This window comes from Phytophthora sojae (genome assembly GCF_000149755.1).
Source record: "Phytophthora sojae unplaced genomic scaffold PHYSOscaffold_3, whole genome shotgun sequence".
NCBI lineage: Eukaryota > Oomycota > Peronosporomycetes > Peronosporales > Peronosporaceae > Phytophthora > Phytophthora sojae.
This window is the reverse complement of record NW_009258117.1, coordinates 1,145,281-1,165,488: the sequence shown is the minus strand read 5'-3', so window position 1 is coordinate 1,165,488 and position 20,208 is coordinate 1,145,281. Positions and strand designations below refer to the sequence as shown.

Genomic DNA, 20,208 nt, shown 5'->3' with positions numbered 1-20,208 from the left:
TCGTGCCGCTGTGATCACCGCCCTGACAAACGACTGATAAACCTCTTCGACAAGAAGAGCCAGAACATCCAACGCGGCCACTATATCATCCATGTGATCAGCTTCAGGTGGAGAAGGAAGACTGTTGCTGCTGGAGAAGTCGCACATATCGTAATGTCTTAACCGTTGACGTCGAGAACTCACATCCAGCCGCCCGAAATGCAGAATCGATAATCCTCGTGTTCCAAATTCCCACGCGTAGAATCCCTTCAGAACAGCCGGATGAGGGAGGAACGCCAGCAGCTCGATTTGGGCATGAAGTTGCTCCACAAACAGTTGAGCGTTCATATAGGCGTACGTACCGTTCACAATAGCGTAGTGTACCGTATTATGTAGCCGTGACGCCCGAAATTGACCCTTGCCGACGCTGTCGGATGCTCCATTGTCCAGTAGCGGCTGGTGCGTTGACATTGGAAGCCTCTCCGACCCAATTGTCAGCCGAGGACGTGCCCGCGCACGGACACCGAAATCCATGAGATCGTTTTCACGTGCTCGCTTGGCAGTTTCTCGTGCTGCAGAAGTAACATCCGCCCGTGGTACATCGCTGGCGCTGGAGTCGCTGTCATCATCAGATTCTTCGAGTAGGCTAGGCTCCCCAGTGTTCCCTGCTGCCCGCTGCCTGCGGTTGCCCACGCTGGTTGCCGCTGGCCGCTGCTCGTGACCACTCAAGCGGGTTGCTGCTGCCCGCTGCCGGCACCTCCGTGGTCGCGTCAGCCGGCGAAGTCGTCGCCGACAGCGCGTCCGGTGTAATGGGCTCATCGAAAATTGATTGGCCAAGCTTGATTGAGGAAGGGACCCTACGCCGTCCGCCATGGTAGAATGTGAAGTCCAACACATATTTAGCCGATACTTGAGACACCTGCATGCTGGAAATGTCGAACAATGGAACGACCCCTGACTCGTCCACATTCTCAATCTCGAGCTTGTTGCAGATTGTGGTGACCGCGCGCACAGCCGAACGTCCTCGCCCGTGGAACAACTTGTAAGCTACCTCGTGAATAGAGCGCATCTCGGCTGGCATCACGGAGAGAGTTGGCTTCCCTTCGCACAACCTCATCGCTTAGGTCTCCGCAGCAGGTGAATTCGAAGCTACCGGCAGAGGCAGTGATGTGGAGAACACATCGGTCCGGGTCCACACTCCATCGGAACCCCGTTACTACCCCGTACGTCCACCGCTCTGCGCTTCCGTCCCATCGATGCGCCACGCAGACACAGCTCCCAACGTAGCTCCCAACGCCGCTTAACGCCACTTGCTCGGACACTTCACGGTGACGAACCGCCGAACCAGGCAGCTCTGCTGCAAACTCGGCGAGGTCGATCCAACGTCCACTCGCTAGGCGCCGCACGTGCACTGTTGCGTCTCCGTCAGGCGAGCTATCGCTAGCTCCGTAGCAGAACCCAGAGGTGGAGAGAACCTCTGGCTTGAGATAGAAGTAGCGCGTAGTTGACATCCGAAGATCCGAGGGTTTCTAGACTGAGGGTCAAGGTTATTAGCTTGGGACTAAATCTAAGAATGAGCAGGCCTGAAGGCCCCCTCCTCTACCTGTCGCCTAGTCGTTGTCGACACGAACTGACGCTCCTCTTGTACGGGTAAATCTTGTCTCGAAGATCCGGAAAAACAGATTCCCGTCGCCTGCGTCGCCGAGTAATGTAATGAATGTAATGTATTACGTTTTCGCGTTCCCACACTATGCTGTCGCTAGGCTCAACTTTGCTAGTCGACGGCATAAAATGGTGTCGGGTCCTTCTTCGCCGGCAGTGCGGCGACAATTGCCCTCTCGAGGGCTTTCCATTTAGGTTTCTCTTGTGCAAGCAGCCGAAGTTGGTCCAGGTCACGGCGGGTCTCGAGGCGATAGGCGTATCCGCTCGAGATAAGGTCCGCATCGAGCACAGTCGGTAGTGTCGTGCGTGGGCGTCCACGCCAGGTTCCCTTGGACGACGAGTCGAAGTAGGCGGCCATCTGGGTATACACTGGGATCTCGGGCCGGCGCAGGATGTGGCCGAACAGACATCATCGTGCTACTGTGATTCTGTGGCGGAGCGGGCGTATTATTACAAACCAAGCTCAAAACACGATCCGATCACTGCTTACGAAGTATTCTTTCAAAGATGCTGACCAGTACATCGATCACTTCATCGTGTGTGACTTTGAGGCCATTCTTAAGCCTACTGCGACTCAACACGGGGAGAATACTGTCTTCACGAACGAGCACATTCCGTTGTCTATATCAGTAGCTGATAGTTTAACCGAGGAGGTGCGTTGCTTTGTGAATGATGATCCGAAGATGCTACTTGTGGATATGTTCAAATACATCGGTGATGTATCTGTAAAGATCCAGCGGTTCAATGTCAATAAGTACCGGTCGCTTCTACAGAAAATCATCAACGCTCATGGTCTGACCGGTATGGAAATTCCAGGAGTGAATCTTGGTAAGAGGTACAGCATGACTGACGTGATGAATTGGATTAAAGAAGGTAAGTATGGTAACTTCTTTGATTTCCATAATATTCTTGGTTTTGGAAAGCAAAGGTCTGATTACGGGAAACTGAAACAGCAGCTTGATCAGGTACCAGTATTTGGTTTCAATTCTGGCCGGTACGATATTAACTTGATTAAGAAGGATTTGTTTGCCGTTATCGGTACCGACAACATCAAACCTGTCATCAAGAACCCCAGCTACATGTGCATTGCTACATCGAACATGAAAATGCTTGATATTAGCAACTATGTACCTGCTGGTACCAGCTACGAAAAGTATCTCACAACATACCTCGGTGGCTGCAAATGTGATGACAAAATTAGATGTGTCTGTGGTCTTGGTAAAGGTCTTTTCCCTTACGAGTACGTCACTTCCTTCAATGTACTAAACCAGACCACATTACCACCTAAGTCAGCTTTTGACAGCAAGCTTCGTGGAACAAGCATCACCGATGATGACTGCGAACGAGTGAAGTTCGTATGGGAGTACTATGAGATGAAGTCCATCAAGGATCTACTGATCTGGTACAACAATCTCGATGTAGTCCCATTCATCAAGGCTATCAATGCTCAACGAGAACTCTTTAAGAGCTTCAATCTGGATATGTTTGCTGATGGAGTGTCGCTACCTGGTCTTTCGGAGAAGGTCATGTATCAGACCTGCTTCAATAATCTCCAATATCCGGATAAGAAACCTGCCTCAGCATTCCATTTCCAGCTAACCGTTTGGGTGGATACAAGAGTCAGGATGCTAAGGCAAAGCGACAATTTGGTATGACACTTCGGCATTTGAATACGTTGCTTCAAAAGCAAAAGTATCTATGTGGTCTATGCTACTGCCAGCTTACCGCTGATATTGCTTCAGCAGATCGTATCAATAATAAGCTGGGACACATCGATGGCAATATCTTGATCAGCTGTGTGAAGTGCAACACAGCTCGTAAGGATATGTCGCTTGGTGGATTTCGATATATGAAGTTGCTTGAGTTCAACTCGAACAGACTGGTGTATTCTATTGATCAAGAGGAGAAGGATATTTACGCTAAGATGAAGGCCAACATCGCTGGAGGTCCGTCTATTATCTTCAACCGCTACGCTAAGCGCAACGAGACGAAGATTCGCGGAGGTAAGGTCTGCAAGAAAATTATCGGATATGACGCGAACGCTCTATATCTGTGGGCACTTGGTAATGAGATGCCTTGCGGTCGATTGACAACCATTGATGCATATCCGGGTATCGTTGATGACATTATCAACGACAAAATCTTTGGTTTCCTCGAGTGTGATATGCGCGGCTTCTTTATCAAATGATTGCTTCTTAAGACGATAAAGTACGTTTGACCCAACCTCAAACTCCTTCTCAATTCTATCGGCCTCCACTTGGTTATGTGTGAGATCAGCATCCATTACTTTGCCTTTGGCCTGATTCGGAGTCATACCAATCGAACGATGAAACGTGCTGTTGTAGTTTTCGATTACATCGGCGATCAGCTTTTGCGTAATCCGCTTGGGAGACATTTTAGTTAGTCTCTGCTTTAGCGTCGGGTTGAAACGCTCAATTTTCCCCATAGTACCATGATCACCGGGTTCGTTGTTGTGATTTGAAGAATCCTTGAGCCTGCGAGTTTATGAACTCGCTACCATTATCACTTGTCAGGATATCAACTTTGTGGAGGCGAACAAACGCTTTAAGTGCTGCTAAAACGGTTGGCGCAGTCTTGTTTGACAAGAGCTTTGCGTAGCCCAACCTTGAGTTAATATTGATAGCTGTCAAAATTGGTCGTTTCTCCCAAAACGCAAGATCCATTTGCCATGAGTTGGGGTTATGTGAAGCAATTTTGAATCCATCGAATCGCTTCTTCTGCTCCTGAAATCGTTGAATATCAGCCTGACTGGAATACCAATCCTTCACGATTTTGAGAGTTATTTGAGGATCTATCTCCTTTGCCTTCTGATACAGAGCTTGAGCCCCGATATAACCGGTTTTTGGGTCATAGTAGAGTTTTGATAGTAGATCCGTCCGTAGCTCAGACATGATCCTATATGATAATAGACAAAAAATTACCCAAGTCGGTAGTTGCTTAGATATTAAGTGGCTCAGTCGTGATACCATCCTCTAACACTCGACGCTTGTCGTAGTAGTAATTAAGGGCCGTTTTGTTTTGCGTATAGGTTATGATAGACTTGGTTTCTTTCGAAAGTCGAAAACCTTTGTTGGTTCCTTGAAGTGTGATACGGTCCCTCACAACAGTCTCGAATCCGTCGGGGTTAAGTACATTTTCATTGCGACCACGCCCTTGCTGCGCCCCCTTAGCTGAAACCTTGACCTTGTACTCAGCGTCTGGTAGGTAGCAAATGTAGTTTTTACTCGATAGTGAGACCATAGCATCACCTGACCATTCGTCCTTGAACAAGCCAGGGGTACGACGATCAAACTTAGCCACCTTAGTATTGTAGTCGCGTGGAAACCAATCGTATTTATGCTCCATGAAGTGAGCGCGTAGTTCAGGCTTGATACAATCCTGGAAAGGATTCTCACAGCTAAATGCGATATAAGCCGAATCAGTGTCCATCTCCTGGTACTGAAAGTCAGAGCGCCTAAAGTAAAAATGTATACAGTCGTAGTAGAACTGAAGCATCCGTAGCTTGGCGAGCTGATAGATTGCAATAGACAAATGGATGGGGTTCTTGTTATTGAGTCGCCGTTTCTTCATGGTGATCTCACAGGCGTCATTAAGCTCCTCGAGACCATGGAACGTAAAATGTTCGATCTTGTTTTTAATAGCTTTGTCGTTCGACTCATACTTAACCTCTTTGTGTTTGCTCATGTCCATTCCAGATCGACCAAAAGCACTGTTGCCTACCAGCTTCATCATCTCAGCAATCATAGCCTTAGACTTATCAACATCGCCCTCGCGCCGGGCATTGGATACAGCCTCCATAAAGGGGGCAAAAGCCTTATGAGAGCTGGCTTTAATAAAGCAGTAAGTCTGAGTGATCTCCATGCCGTGAGAAAGATACCACTTAAGCAATGGTGTGTAAATAAGAATTTTTTCGCCAAAGTAGCTACCGATCAGCTTACGAGCTGGCTTTGCTCGGCTTTGCTTGCGCGACTCGTTGTAATCAAACATATGCTTGCCAATCACACTCTCGTCAGCACAATCGATTAGAATATTCTTAAAAATTGGGGTCATCTCACTGAAGTAGTCTTTTAGGTGTGGCGGGGTACGACGCCCCCTAGCTCAACGAGTGCTCTACCTCTAAAGCATGACAACAAACAGCTAATAAGTGATTTAAAATACGACCAAGCTGCAGCTTCAAAACCGAAATGGTGTTGTTTTGTAAATAATAATAATATTAAAAAGATTATACCAATGATTTTAAATATCATAAAATTTTTAATTAGCGATGGAGCAAAGCTGTCTATACAATCGTCGGAATCGATGGATACCGAGTTCAAATTCGTTCCAAGAATGGTCATACCCTCTACAAGGCGCCAAACGATCTCAAACTTGTTAAAGCAGAGACAACCGATGCTACTATTAGCCGAGGCGACATTCTTGAGGCTGAGAAAATCTTGGATCACAAGAAGATGCGTTCTGGGAAGTTCAAATATCTCATGAGGTGGCTTGGGAATGAGCCTGACTCCTGGGAGCAGCAAGACAATCTGCGCTTGATCAACAAAAACAGAAGATCATCGCTTGAAAAGAAGTATTGGGCGCAAAAAATGAGCCATAAATAGCTTTATAATAATTAAATGGAGATATCCTCCGTAAGCTTTTGACCCATATATTATTGTTTATATTTTTGTGATAATTTGAATTATCTGACTTTATGTATAGACACTGATCTCGAAATAATGTGCCCAAATTGTACCGAAAAGGAACGTGAGCATCTAAAGCTTCGACGCAAGCTCTGGATCATTCAAGAAGTGAGCCGAATCAAGAACGAGTTGCTTAATCTCGATGCAGCAGCTAATTTCCGTAAAACGGTAGTCAATCGAAAATATACACGAATTGGAAGCAATATTTGGTGTCCCTTTCCATTGTATCAGGGATCAATATCTCAATCTCCTCAATGAGCGAAATCGGATTTGCCATACATATCAACCATTCCGATATGATTCAGTTATGCCAAGCTACTGGTAGAAACGTAATTAAGAGACTCATTTTTTTATGATTCTCAACATATAGTATCGGAATGTTTCCAATTTTCTGATCCCTCGCTCAGAGAGAGCAAAAGCGACAGGAGCTGCTCGAACGAGCTGAGCGCCGAGTCCGTCAAGCAAAAGCTAAGCGCCTGATGTTTGAAGGAGCCTCGCGGGCTTCTGATATTTCCAACGGGATTACTACCCTCCCAAAGAAAACAACAGCAACAACTCAGACAGATTCATCCGAGTCAGCTGAGACCTTAAAAAAAACTTTGATATATGAAAACTCTCAAATAAACCCTGAGTTATCAACAACAGGAACCAATACTGACCAATTGGAAGTGAATGTTAAACATGTGATGGTTGATACTGGAATTAGCGTAAAGCCAGATACGAGTGATACAACAGCTACTGCTAAGCCTAGCATGAGTGATGCTGGGATCAGTGTTAAGCCTACAATCGCTAATGTAGGAATTGACAATAGCGTGAGGATGGAAGATATCGAGACCTCGACGAATACAGCAATTATGGATAGAGAAGATCAGGTCACATCAAGGAATTGGATTAAAGCATTCTTTAAATCCAATCCTAACTGGGCGTCAATTGGGATCAACCCTGTAAAGAGAGATGGTAGTGATGACGAAAAGCGAGTCATTCGCGAAAATGGTTCTATTCGCTCGGTTAAAACTGGTCGAAAATATCAAAAATATGACTCGTTTGATTGGGTTGCTACTGAATCAAAAATCCGAGATATTTTCAATAACGGTGAGAGCAATTCAATCGATGAAGTTGGCTCAATGCGCAGTGAAGACAAACCACTACGATCTGATAGAAATAGGAAAGATGACATTGAGGACCTTGATATCCCCATAAAAGACCCCAGGCTTGATTTGAAGTTTTTGGATAAATCAACTTCTACGAAGTTGGACGATGATGAAGCTAAGTACAAACTGACATGGTTTATCATTCAGAATAAAAACTTAATTTTAGTTAACAAACTAGAAAGACAAATAACCCCTGTTCTAAAGAACGGTAAAGAGTATCGTGGTGGATATCTATGGATCGACGACAAATTTAGAATTGACGTGTTTGGTGTAGATTCAAACAAGCATCACCCAGCTGTTCAAAAGGATGTTGATTGGATTGCTACGCTCGAACGGTTCTTGTCCATTACCAAGGAGAAAGGACTAAGTTTAGTGTCCAATACTGGAATGGCTAATGAGAAAAAAGTAAAACCATATGAATTAGCTGAAAATAACATCAATGAACGACCTGGTGTAAAGACCGGTAGAGAGGAATACATGGATAAAAATCTTCCTATTCCGGAAATCGAAGCTAAGACCATTCTCACCGAGTATTATCAGAAGCTTGCGAAAAATCAAGTAAAGATAGTCGTAAGATTGCGCCCAATTGTAGAGTCTAAGAAAGGCAAGAAAGTTCATCCAAGCTACTATCTAGGGGTACCATCTCTTACAAAACCATTAAATTTTAGAAATGGACAGCACAAGCAAGTTAAGGGAGACGCGATGTCTCATTTAATGAAAACTATTCGATGGATGGATACATTTGAATCTCTACTAACTGACCTTGAGGATTATGTGAAATATGTTGAAGAGTCAGAAGATCGTAATTTGGAAAAAATCCTCGATGATAACCTAAAATTACTTCGAGAAGCGACCTTTACCAACGTTTCTGATGTCAAAACACCTTTAGGCTACGACGATTCGGGCTATGACGAGCTTCAAAAGCTCCATGACGAAGCAGAAGCAGCATTTCAAAGCTATGGTGAAGCTTATAGTCAGTTGGAGAAGAATCTTAGTGATTTCAATAAAACTAACTCAGAAGCTGATAAGCAGGCGGTACGAGCATCGCGATCCGCTGTTAAAGCTACCAAGGCAGCCTACTCGATTAAGGTTCGTGCTTATAACGATAAGCTCCGGGAACTCGAAGAAGTTAATCAAATGAGTTATAACGATAATCCTTTATCAGCATCTGTGAGAGCGAAGGTAGAGCGCGCTAATGCCCGTGCCCATTTCAACCATATGCCGCAAGGTAGCGGCCTTAAGAGAAAGCTAAAGGAGCGTGGTTTGAAGGGAGCTGGTGTAGCACCTTTGGAAGGTGTCGTTCGACGCGGGCGTACATATAACCTCAATGAGATCCAAGGATTAGCAACCCCATCCGCATATATCTACAAGCAGCTCGGTAGTAAATATATCCGTATTCCTGACCTCGATGCTAAGACCCTCGTGATTGTGCAGCCAAATCGACGTAAATGTGGCCCTAAATGTCAAATTAGCGATAGCCTTCAATCTATGATTAAAACGCTCGTCTATAAGCAGCATATCGATCAAGCCGCTTACGATAAGCTGAGCATCGATGATAAGAATTTATTTAAGGAAATCCTAGCTATTACTCATCTCCAATACAATTTCCATGATAAGCTCACGGATCCGTTAGAGACACTCCGAGCTGAGTATGACAAGCTGAAAGGGGAGATGGAATTAGGCAATGACAATCCGAGTATCATCAAGCAACTTAAATCTCTCACGGTTGATATGTACAGCAATCGATTGATCGATGATAAAGAGTTTAAGCAAATTATCACTCGTCTCTTATAATATTTTTGGTAATATAGACAATGTTCTTCTTCAATCCGCGCATTATTTCCAGTTCTGGTGGTAGCTACGGCGATAACGCCGATCTCAACGTTGCTGAGCTGAAAGCTACCATGAAGAACCTAATCATCCATGATCGCCCCCAGAAGACTCAGGCAGCTGTTTGGGCTACTGATCTCGACAAGTCCATCAGGAAGGTAGATGCCTCAACTCAGACTGAAGGTGGTCGCGTCTGGGCTTACCAACCCAAAAAAAAGAAGCCAAATACTGTTAAAACGTTTAGTTTGTAGATTGAGTCCATCGTATATGCTTTGCTGTTGATTCATGGGCCTTTTTTGCCGCAAAGTCGTACTTTTTGTTTTACTATCGAAGCAATGCCATTCCTCACCAGTTTATTCCGATATCCTCGATAAACACTGATTTTTTTGTCGCTGATGCTGACCTCGAGGATGGCTGACTCACCGTCAGGACTCTTTGTAGGGAGGAACACAGAGTCGCCAAGAACAACGATTTTGTCAGCCTGTAGTAGTGTAGATCCAACAATCTGATTCGGTTCATCATTCGTGAGATTTGTTTGCAAACCTTTGCTTGGTCCGCACCCCATTGTTGTATATATATATATATATTACTCAGAGATAATCGCTCTCAACTCATCGAGTTCAGCTTTGAGATAATTGATTTGGTCTTGTTGTTCTTGGATTGCTTTACACACTACCGAGGTCAAACTAGCGAGATCAACGCCCCACGGATTCACTGGAAATCCATCTTGGTTCATATCGTCGTTGGCTCCTCTCTCTACAGCTTCTGGTATGACCTCATACATCTCCTGGGCGATGAATTCAACGTGTGTAGTGTGCTCTTGAACCATCCTGAATTTTCTAGGTCTCATTCTCATAAGGCTTGCCAAACCATAGGGACAGTCTACAATGTCCGCCTTCAGTCTCACGTCCGAAGCGTTTGTATACGAACCGCCACGAACTGGTACGTATGCTGTCCAATTATAATTAGCGTCGCACTTTCCAATACGGATAGCCCCGATTTTTGCGTCAGTTCCTATCGCAGGATAGTCAGTCTGGCTTCAATTGAACCGATATCTCGCAAAGCCATCGCCATTCCCTTTTATATTCATGTATGTGTTAGCCCAGACCTCGCCTCCAGAATGGATAGTGGCTTCTGGAGACCAACTAGGTCCTAAATCAACCCCGAGACGTGCTGAACTGTTAAGATACATTCTAGTTGTATTATTCACCATAAATCGAAGAGGGTCGGTGGTAGTTGTACCAAGAGCTACCCCGTTAGCTCCTCCCGCGACATCGTTGTATATTTGCACCTCGAATTCGATAGGAGTAGCCTGATCATTTAGAATACGCATTGCGCGTTGCCAAGACCCGCTTAGTAAATTCGCGCTAGAAGTAATATCTTACTTTGCAGTACTAGTAGCTGATCCGAAGCGAATATATCCGGCTTGAGTGATACGCATGCGTTCGGTCATTGGGGATAAGGCGTTAGAAGAGCTACGAGTACTAATTGCAAAATCAGCCTTGCTATATTGAGCTGAAGTAGCTGTTCTAGTACAATATAGATTAACAGAGGGGGTATAAGTAGTCATATCTGATGTTCCTTCAATCGTAAAGGATAACCCGACTTGGGCACTTACAGTATTGCTCTGGTTGCGAATGATTAGATTGAAGTCTGAAGCGCGTGTAGTTGAAGTGAATGATGTTCCGGCCGCAATCTGACATTGGGTAGAAGTAGTGGATATCAGATTGGTTGACGTTAGAGATGAGATACCTGATGAAATGGTACTATTAGAGTCTAGTACAAGAGCCTTTGATGCTTCTGCTGTTCCTGCTCCGGAGGTAAGATCCAGATAGTTCAACTCAGCCGTAGTTGCTGTGCAACCGGAAAGCTTGTTCAGCTCCGTACCAGTAGCATTGAGAGTAGTCCCCTTAATCTGAAGCGTAGTAGGATTGATATTCAGAGTCGTTGCATTCATAGTTTGAGTACCAGTTTTCGAAATAGTATCGCATGTCAGCGTTGGAGTTGATATAGATATCGAAGCGGTAAAGCTTCTTGTGATGCTAAGATCGCGAATGCCTGAGTAATCTTTCGTACTATTGAGAACCACAACGCTACTGGCTGAAGCGCCTCCTTCGATAACATTGAGAAAGTAAGAATGGTTGAAGTTCGTCCAAGCACTGACCCCATCCCAAAATTTCAGATTCGGAATGTAAAGTCCGGTTCCACCAGCGCTAAGGGTTAGATTGCTAAGTGTTCCTAGACTAGTAATATTGGGCTGAGAAGCTGTTTGTAGCGTCCCAGTAATGCTCGTCGCTGTAAGCGATGAGAGTGTACCTAGACTAGTAATGTTTGGCTGAGCCGCTGTTTGAAGCGTGCCTGTAATAGATGTTGCCACCAAGCTACTAATCGTACCAATATTTACGGATCCATCAAGCACCAGGGCTTTGTTAATCGCTGCCTGACCTGGAGTAATACCAACTACGTACGATGGGGCACCTGATACGGAAGCACCATTAACAGTCAGACTACTACAGCTAAGTGCTCCAAGACCGCTGATGTCCCCACCACTTCCAGGGACAAGCGCTACACCAGGTGATGCTACGCCTTGAGAGACACCAGTGATGTATGACAAGCGATAGTCATACTTGTTCAGATAAAGAGTCTGAGCATAGTCATACGTGAGAAAACCGCTGGCATCCAATTGAAGATAAAATGCAGGGTTATAAATTGAGGATGTGATATCGGGTTAGGATAAGAAAAACCTGAACTCATCTTTGTTTGATCCTATATAGTTTAGACGATAATCATGAGCGGTATTCCAGATTTCGGAGCTTCAATCCCTAAAAAATTCAAAAGCGCCTCTATGGGTGATATTCCAACACTTGACATCAAAGCGCTGTTTAGAATGGTGGTTCTGGGTCCATCGTTCTCAGGGAAGAACAACTTATGTATGTTCATCCTCAAGCATTCTCCTCACGTATTTGCTCATCTAACGATCATTGCTCGTAATCCTCACCAGGAGTTGTATGAGTATCTTCGTGATAAGCTTGATGGGTTTATCACATTCGCCGACCCTGACTCGCCTCCGAGTGTTGATCGGGTACGGCATACGCCAATTAATTCCAATAAGCCTGAGCTCGTCATCATCGATGACTACAGCAATGACAAGCTACTTCAGAAGAATTTGTTCAGTCATTACTTCACAAGAGGGAGACATGTTAAGCTATCAACCATCTTCTTGAGCCACAGCTACTTTGCAACGGACAAGATGATTCGCTTGAATTCAGAGTACGTAGCGATACTAAAGGCTAATTCAAAGCGAGATTTGCAGATGGTCGTTAAAGACTTCAATATCAAGGGTGTAGATGATCGTTCGATCGTCTATTACTACAACAAGGCAACTGAGCGGAAGGGGCAAATGCTCTTCATTGACTCAGTCAAGGGACAGATCAGGTATAACTTCGATAGACCGATTCGTATCGAGGACTAATTCCAATTTATCAAACAAAATATGCCTACAAACATATAATCGATATGTCCAGCTTTATCAAACTCGATAGTACCAATCTGGTACAAGATGGTACCAATTCAACCTGGAAATACTCCTTTCCCGGATCCGCGGCTGGCTTCCGTGATGTAGTTTGCGCAATTCAGTCTATTTCGATGTATAACAGTGAGTATAACATTGATTCAATGCAGTTTCAGAACACGACGTTCAAAATCGAAGTACCTACCGCTGGAACTGTATCCACAATCAGTGTATCCCTCCCCGATGGTATCTATTCGTATGACGATATCAATCGAAGCATTCAGACTTCTCTTGTCAACGCTGGAGCGTATCTCATCGATCCGTCTGGGAATAATGTGTTCTATATCAAGATGAGTGCTAACAGTGTCTATTACGCTTGCCAGCTTGATTTCTCTCCTACCCCTACAACTCTACCAACTACTGGAGGTACATGGACCAGACCTACCTCCGGTTTATACTCAGCTGGCGGTACTGGATTGCCGACTACCACTCGAGTTCCTCGATTGATCATCGATAATGCAGAATTTGAAAAAGTAGTTGGACTCACAGTGGGCACCTATCCCTCTACATCAGCTACTGTTGCAAGTGCTCAGCTATCGAACATCATTCCTCAAATTCACCCAACCAGTTCCTACATCGTTCGTTGCGATCTGATTAAAAATGAATACGTAGTTTCTGGTGATATTGTCAGCGCTTTTGATAGAGGCGATGCCGCTATTGGAAAGGTCATTTCATACAAACCCTCCCAGTATGCATGGATGAATTGTCATAATGGCGCTCGAGCCAGTATTACTCTCAGTATATATAACCAAAACGATAAAAAAGTGATTTTTAGAGATACATCAGTATCCATCATGCTTCTGATTCGACCAAAAAAATAAGCCATCCAGAGTATTTTTTTACAGCGTAAATGAACCGCCAGACTTACCCTTCTTACCCATAGCACGCAGCTTTGCCATTCGTTCCTTCATCTCCGGCGAGCCCTTTGCTGGGCGTTTCTTTGCTACTCCTACACCATAACGACGACGAACCTCCTTTCGCACAGATCTGATTAGATCCTCATGTTCTGGCTTGGTAGCCTTTGATAGTAGGAACTTCTCTCCAGCATCGACCGCATCGGTTAGAATTAGAAATGACCCTTTCTTGGGGAGATGGGACTTTATCTCATTTGATGCGAATATATTATCGAGTTGAACCTTCATTTTCTCAGCGAGTTCGATGAGATCATGATCTGAGGTGATTGGCTTGATGAGGTGCGACATAATATTTAATTTTATCAAACTATATTTGGATCCATATAGATTCAACGATGAGCGAAACTCAACTATCCGATCAGTACTTGTACCAGAGCTCGCTTAAGAGCGACCCGGAGATCAAGGTATCTTCGAGCAAGCGTGTACCGCACGTTATTGACCTAAATTAGGGCTCGTACCAGAATGGTGTCATCACTATCGATGCTACAGCTCAGCTTAACGGTTCCGAGGGCTTCGCAAGCCTCCGTGATGCCTACATTATGCTTCCCTACAAGGCCTCAATGAAGAATGGTGGCACTGCTCAAACTGCCGCTGCGAATCGTCTATGTGCTACTCTAAAATGCGGAAATTGGAACGTTATTGATAGTCTGAGTCTGGAACTCAATGGAAAGACTATCGTCTCTATGGCTGACTACAAGCTCTTTTGGAATAACGTTCGTGCTCAGACTGGCTACAGCCCTCAGTACGTTGAAAAGCGCGGAGCTGAATCGTTCTTGTACCCTGACGCTGCTCAGCCGGTATCATACAGTTCTGGATCCGCATCTACCAGTGGTGATGGATATTCAAACACCATGGCATTCTCGTCTTCCTTTGCTGTCTTGGCTCCTCCTGGTGGTGCAACTATTCCTAGTGATGGTTTCGTTAAGCGCCTTCTATCGAATCCTCCTACGGCTGGCGCTGACTTCTCCAGCTCGTGGCCGTCGGTAGGTGGTGCTGCTGCATCGACTACCATTTCTAACCAGACCTCGCGTGGAGCTTTCGTAGCTGGTGGTACTGCTGCTAACGCAATCATGGGGACGTGGAACTACATGCTTAAAATTAAACTCACCGATCTGCATCCTATCTTCCGTGAGCTTGACTTGATGGCTAACCCTCAAATTCGCCTGCGTTTCCGCGTGAATCAGGGAACGTCTGTAGTCGCGGTAGATGCTTCAAAGGGTATGTCGCTAACCTCTACTACTCTATCGTCTGGTAATAGTTGTCCGGTCATGATTGCCGCTTCTGCTACCGGTAATCCGATGAGTGGTGTGCTTGCCGCATCTGCTGGATTTAGTGTTGCTTGGGGAGCTGTTGTTAATACTCTTGAACCTACCATCGATGGTACGTAAATGCCTTTCACTACGGCGCGTTTGTATGTTCCTTTCGTGCATCTTGAGAACCCTCAAGCTATCATCAGCAAACCTGTCAAGAAGGTACACAACAACGATTGCTACGCTCAGTGGTTTTACCAGCGCGCCGGCATTGGTAAGTCCTCATCTCAACTAAATGCTTCTTTCGATCTACAGCTATCGGCAAGTGTTAAGAATGCTAAGTACGTAGTTCTTCTTCCATTTGCGGAACAGACAAACAACTTTGCTTCTGCTACTGTTCAGCAGTTCCAGAGCCCCTTCGATAGCGCTCCATACACTCTACAGCCCGGGTCGTCGATTCGCAACTTTAACGTTCGTATTGGCTCGACTCAGGTGTTCGATATCAGTCATGACTATGATTTCCACCATTTTACCAACGAAATTGCTAAGATTTCAGCGATTAATGGAGATCTAACCCCTGAGCTCGTAAATGGACTACTTGACTATCAGACGTGGTCGCTCACAAACCGCATGCTTATTGCCGACGTCAGTCGCCTGACTGAGCGCGATGTACCCCAAGCGATTCAGATCCAGGGTACGAACGCAGGATGCCAAGGTGTGAATACGCTGGTCCTCGTTATTAGCGAACAGGAGCTTAGCTTCGATCGCCTAACGGGTGAAATTATCGATTATACCACAGCTTAAGTTCGAAATACGACTTATTGAAACAAAATTTTTTTTTCTTTAGTTAAGTTCCTTGAGTAGCTTTGGGCATTTCTCAATCACGAATTCACTTTTACGAAGCCAGTCGATGTAGTTCGGATCCATACGACTGATCTGTTTCAGACTCTTACCCTTGTACTTGCCCCAAGTCATCATATATGAATTATCATTATTTAGGAACTTGCTGTGTAGGAATATCTTGATATCCGCACTAATGTTAAGACTGGGTTGGTTGTGCATCCAACGACAATAGCCAGGGTCAGAAGCATATACTTCCTCAATTGGTTTGTTCTTGTACTTTCCAAATGTGAGTTCGAACGACATGTTATCTCTTTTTTGGGTGGAAACTAAGTTGTTGAATACATCTATCGAATAGAATGACAAACTTAACATCTTCAGCCCTTCTTTAAAATGGGTCCTATTTTTTGTCTAAAGGATAGAAATGATGCTAGTTTTTCTTCATCATCATTTTCATCGATCAAGAGTCCTGATAAGATCTGCTTCTTCACAAAGCGACAGCAAAATCTAAGATCTCTAAAACCATGTCCGCTTTGATGAAGACGAGCTTTCATCTATTCGGGATCTCAAGGCAGGACGCCCCAGCGCCTTTGGCATCAACACGCGCGAGCTGATGAGCGCAGTTTACGCTGCACTCATTTGGGGACGTCTTTGGGCGCAGGCTACCGACGACCACGACGTGCATGTCCTGCTGTGGATCGACAATGCCTCGGCTGTGGCCTGGAACAACAAGAGGGCATCCCGAAACCCGTTCGCCCAGCTTCTGCTTCGGGTTCTCGCTCTACATGAAGCTCGCCACCACTTCTACGTTTCTGCTGCTCACATTCCTGGTGTGGAGAACGTGATGGCGGACGCCGGCAGCCGTGTTTGGGACTCGACGACCAAGTTTCGGCAATTTACTAATATGTGCTCTGGTTGGACGCAGGTTCATGTCCCGCCGAGCTTGCGGAAACTCTCGCAGGTCTGGGAGCGCTGCTCCGCGCGGGAGCTTTAGCCGAGTCGTCGCGTGTTGCCTACTCCCGCGCTTGGAAGCAGAGGCTGTCATGGTGTGAATTTATGAACTACTCTCCGTGGCTCCCTCGCGATGCAACGTCTGCGTCCACCGCCCAACTTGGTGGATTCGCCGTGTACCTTTGGGAATTCGGGATGAACCGCCGGGAACAAGGCAACTCGAACGGCACTATATGTGCGAAGCTGTGCGCCGTGCGTTGGCGGCATCGTTTCGAACATGGATATGACCCTGGAGTTACTGCTCAGCATGCCTTACTCCTGCGCGGCATTCGTCGTTTCACGAATCCGGTTGTCAAGCAGCAACCGCTGTCGCCGAGCTTACTTCGGCAAATCTACACTCTGTTGGATATCAACCGACCTAAGCATCAGCTCCTGTGGGGTGGTTTACTGCTCGCGTACTTCTTTTTGCTGCGTCGGTCAGAGTACCTCTACATCGGCAAGAAGTTTCACCCCTTCGTACTTCGACTCAGCGACATTCAGTTTTGCGATAATGAAGGGCAGGCCATTAAGCCGCGGAAGGCTTCGATCGTGGGTATCCTACTGCGGGGAGCGAAGAATAATCAGTTTGGAAGAGAAGAGTTTCGATTTCAACACGCCTCGGGGGACTCTTTGCTGTGCCCCGTGCGAGCTGCACGCTGGATCAAGACGGCGGCAAAACGACTAGGAACAAGGCCTGATGAACCAGCCCTCAAGATGGGCGATTCCGGCGGTGTGTCATCCGGCCAAGTCGCTAAGATAATCAAGGCAGCAGCTACCAAGGCCGGTCTCGATGCTTCTCGATTCTCAACTCACTCTGTGCGGATCGGCGGTGCAACCAAGCTGCTGAATGCTGGTGCATCCCGTTCTAACCTCGGAAGGCACGGCTGGATTGTCCAAGTTGATGTGCCGGTAATCGACATGAAGAGATGCCGTAAGGTACTACTGGGTCGTTCAAGTTGATGAACGCGAAGTTGCAGTGGTCGTGAACGCTGCCAGTGATCGACGTGGAGAGATTCAATGTGGGGCGCCTCCACGCCACTCCCAGGCAACGAGGCAATACACTATTGCTTAGCCCCACTGAGATGATCCTTGGAAATAATATATTGGTCAAGATGAGCTGTGCCCCACGTTGGCAGATCCCGTAACAGACATGGTCTAAGTTTAGGCTTTTAAAACTAGAGTGACGGAGTTCTCTTCGTTTTTCAAGATATGAGGAATCAGGCAATGAGGTATCAAAAACTACAACATTGTAGTTCTTCGAAGTAGGTGAATGCCACACTACATGTATTGGTGACTCCGCTGCTATAAAATGAGAATATATAATCATGTTTATTTGGTTGGACTGGACCTCACTCGGAAGAAACCCACATTTAAGTAAACACCTAGCGCATCGCGTAGGATGCTCTCTCCGTAGCCGCAGTGAGTGCGTTTTCTCTCTCGCTGCTGCTGGTAATAGAGCTTCTGCCTGCGTCCAGACTCTTCCACCTCTTCCAGCGCTGATCGCGTCTTGCAAACGCCATGGGGTTTAACGTCTTCGCTCGGTGCATGCACAAGATACACAGACTGCATTTGTTCACGTTAACGCGACCATCCACAACGTCCACGGGGATCTTCCGCACAACTTGACACGTGCTGCACACTGCCTTGCGACACACGATGCACCGCCTGAAGTTCGCGCTGTTCTTCGGTCCACCGAACGCGTTCTTACACCGTCCAACACACTCGTCCAGTGACGGAGCGGCGTGCCGACTGGCGGACTTGTTGGCGTCTCGGATCATCCAGGCCAGTTTCTTCGAGTACGCGGCGTCGCTAGTCATCCCGACTCCGAGCACACAGTTCACCAGCACCGGGAAAGCCGCGAACTCGGGGATACTCCCCATCGGCGCTGCGAACCCCTTCATATACAGCTCCACTTTACCATTGGGCAGCTCCGTCTTGAGCCAGCAGAGCGAGCATTTCGCTCGGATGTAGTGGCGGTTGGTCGCAGGCTCGGACAGATCCACTGAGTGGATGACGTAGTAACCCATGCGCTCTCCATGCTGCGTGGTTGTCATCCCCATAGAGATAATGACTAACCCATCTCTCGTCTTGGCGAGGGGGTCTCTTTTTCCCAAAGCCCAGCGAGACACAAATAATCTTTGACAAATCAAGTGTTTGGATTTTCTTGCTTTAGTTGATCCATTCGAACTGGAAGGAAAAATCAACACCTGGGGTTTGTGAAGACAATCATTAGTTTATCGATAAAGTACGGTAGGCATATATATTAGTCATTCGTACCGAAATGTTCAACGCGGTATGTCAATGTCAGTACGGGCGCCTCTTGCTCGATAACAAACGCCGGTTGATACAGTGCGTAAATCCCACTATTCCGTTTGGTGACTACTGCGAGGACGACAAAAGAACACATCTCCAACGCCGCGTTGAGGAATAATTTCGTCGCTATAGCGGTCACATTGTCAATGTTTACCTCATCCATTTCCGAGTGATACCGCGCGCTCGGTAAGTGAACCATTGCAGCTACGAAAACGCCGTAAAAGGCTGGTATGATGATCTCGACATATTCCGTCAGAACAAGGCACTACGACGTAAAGAGCACTTGTAACGCTTCGTCCAAAGTCTTGAACAGAGTTGGATCTGACGAGCGGCTGTTTGTTTTTTGCGGCCAGGCAACGGCAGGCTCCGGTACTATATCCTGACCCAAGGGATTGATGGCAGCACTTCGCAATGTGCCCATCGTTCGTGCTGCTAGGCCCAATGTCGAGTATTGTGACGGATTACTACCTCGCTTCACCGATCGCTTTTCTCTCGAGCGTTTGGAGTAATGCGGCTCCTTCGGGAGTTAATTTGTGCGGTTGACACGAACGAACTTGATTGGCAGTCTTGAAGCGTTCTAGCGCTGATAGGGAAATGCAAAGGTTTCGAATTTGCGCGAGGAGATTGGCGCGGGGTCCAGCAGTTTGGTCCATGTAAGACAACGTAGCACGCGTTGCATTTTGGCATGGACATCTCGCAACTCGATTGCCGTTTGTAGCAGATCAATCCCCATTATCGTTACCAGTGATGTTGTCGACAGGCTGTGCAAAAAGGTAGCCATGTAATAAAACGTGTTGTAAAACTCGACAGTAAATATCACTTGAGATGGCACGATGTCTTCTTTGTTGGCTGCACAAATCGCAAATGCGAACTTCATCAGGAGCTTCAGAGCTGGAAGTAGCAGAATCACAGGAAGCTCGTAGGAAGTGTTCTTTGCACGGCCAAAGAGCACTTCGTATACTGGATAGATGCCGTACAGGAACCCCAGAATCATCGCGATCCGACCGA

General features: G+C 46.2%; 13 protein-coding genes across 13 annotated transcripts; 6 read left to right on the top strand and 7 right to left on the bottom strand.

The window, feature by feature from the left end:
• Positions 1-478: 478 nt before the first annotated feature.
• PHYSODRAFT_558315 (hypothetical protein) lies at positions 479-1,490 on the bottom strand (the record flags this gene model as incomplete). Its single annotated transcript, XM_009523953.1, has 2 exons — positions 479-1,098; positions 1,253-1,490. The coding sequence occupies 2 exons, from the start codon at positions 1,488-1,490 to the stop codon at positions 626-628; spliced, it is 711 nt and encodes a 236-aa protein (XP_009522248.1). The 3' UTR covers positions 479-625.
• A 691-nt stretch (positions 1,491-2,181) lies between these two features.
• On the top strand, positions 2,182-2,816 carry PHYSODRAFT_381143 (hypothetical protein; the record flags this gene model as incomplete). The annotated part of the gene is made up of 3 exons (XM_009523952.1): positions 2,182-2,234; positions 2,282-2,469; positions 2,512-2,816. Coding segments are annotated over 3 exons (546 nt in total), but the record flags the coding sequence as incomplete, so codon positions are not given.
• Positions 2,817-3,481: 665 nt separating this feature from the next.
• Positions 3,482-3,670, top strand: PHYSODRAFT_411099 (hypothetical protein; the record flags this gene model as incomplete). Its single annotated transcript, XM_009523951.1, has 1 exon — positions 3,482-3,670. A coding segment is annotated over one exon (189 nt), but the record flags the coding sequence as incomplete, so codon positions are not given.
• An 8,122-nt stretch (positions 3,671-11,792) lies between these two features.
• On the bottom strand, positions 11,793-12,050 carry PHYSODRAFT_460506 (hypothetical protein; the record flags this gene model as incomplete). Its single annotated transcript, XM_009523950.1, has 1 exon — positions 11,793-12,050. A coding segment is annotated over one exon (258 nt), but the record flags the coding sequence as incomplete, so codon positions are not given.
• A 60-nt stretch (positions 12,051-12,110) lies between these two features.
• Positions 12,111-12,794, top strand: PHYSODRAFT_490167 (hypothetical protein; the record flags this gene model as incomplete). The annotated part of the gene is made up of 2 exons (XM_009523949.1): positions 12,111-12,395; positions 12,441-12,794. The coding sequence occupies 2 exons, from the start codon at positions 12,111-12,113 to the stop codon at positions 12,792-12,794; spliced, it is 639 nt and encodes a 212-aa protein (XP_009522244.1).
• A 44-nt stretch (positions 12,795-12,838) lies between these two features.
• On the top strand, positions 12,839-13,714 carry PHYSODRAFT_492440 (hypothetical protein; the record flags this gene model as incomplete). Its single annotated transcript, XM_009523948.1, has 2 exons — positions 12,839-13,140; positions 13,198-13,714. The coding sequence occupies 2 exons, from the start codon at positions 12,839-12,841 to the stop codon at positions 13,712-13,714; spliced, it is 819 nt and encodes a 272-aa protein (XP_009522243.1).
• Positions 13,715-13,732: 18 nt separating this feature from the next.
• Positions 13,733-14,116, bottom strand: PHYSODRAFT_494634 (hypothetical protein; the record flags this gene model as incomplete). Its single annotated transcript, XM_009523947.1, has 1 exon — positions 13,733-14,116. A coding segment is annotated over one exon (384 nt), but the record flags the coding sequence as incomplete, so codon positions are not given.
• A 932-nt stretch (positions 14,117-15,048) lies between these two features.
• On the bottom strand, positions 15,049-15,321 carry PHYSODRAFT_494268 (hypothetical protein; the record flags this gene model as incomplete). Its single annotated transcript, XM_009523946.1, has 1 exon — positions 15,049-15,321. A coding segment is annotated over one exon (273 nt), but the record flags the coding sequence as incomplete, so codon positions are not given.
• Positions 15,322-15,456: 135 nt separating this feature from the next.
• On the top strand, positions 15,457-15,858 carry PHYSODRAFT_459003 (hypothetical protein; the record flags this gene model as incomplete). Its single annotated transcript, XM_009523945.1, has 1 exon — positions 15,457-15,858. A coding segment is annotated over one exon (402 nt), but the record flags the coding sequence as incomplete, so codon positions are not given.
• Positions 15,859-15,900: 42 nt separating this feature from the next.
• PHYSODRAFT_489200 (hypothetical protein) lies at positions 15,901-16,203 on the bottom strand (the record flags this gene model as incomplete). The annotated part of the gene is made up of 1 exon (XM_009523944.1): positions 15,901-16,203. One exon carries the CDS (start codon positions 16,201-16,203, stop codon positions 15,901-15,903), a length of 303 nt encoding a protein of 100 aa, XP_009522239.1.
• Positions 16,204-16,741: 538 nt separating this feature from the next.
• PHYSODRAFT_543283 (hypothetical protein) lies at positions 16,742-17,872 on the top strand (the record flags this gene model as incomplete). The annotated part of the gene is made up of 2 exons (XM_009523943.1): positions 16,742-16,858; positions 16,930-17,872. The coding sequence occupies 2 exons, from the start codon at positions 16,742-16,744 to the stop codon at positions 17,845-17,847; spliced, it is 1,035 nt and encodes a 344-aa protein (XP_009522238.1). The 3' UTR covers positions 17,848-17,872.
• A 397-nt stretch (positions 17,873-18,269) lies between these two features.
• Positions 18,270-18,947, bottom strand: PHYSODRAFT_298046 (hypothetical protein; the record flags this gene model as incomplete). Its single annotated transcript, XM_009523942.1, has 1 exon — positions 18,270-18,947. The coding sequence occupies one exon, from the start codon at positions 18,945-18,947 to the stop codon at positions 18,270-18,272; it is 678 nt and encodes a 225-aa protein (XP_009522237.1).
• Positions 18,948-19,777: 830 nt separating this feature from the next.
• On the bottom strand, positions 19,778-20,194 carry PHYSODRAFT_298045 (hypothetical protein; the record flags this gene model as incomplete). The annotated part of the gene is made up of 1 exon (XM_009523941.1): positions 19,778-20,194. The coding sequence occupies one exon, from the start codon at positions 20,192-20,194 to the stop codon at positions 19,778-19,780; it is 417 nt and encodes a 138-aa protein (XP_009522236.1).
• Positions 20,195-20,208: the final 14 nt, after the last annotated feature.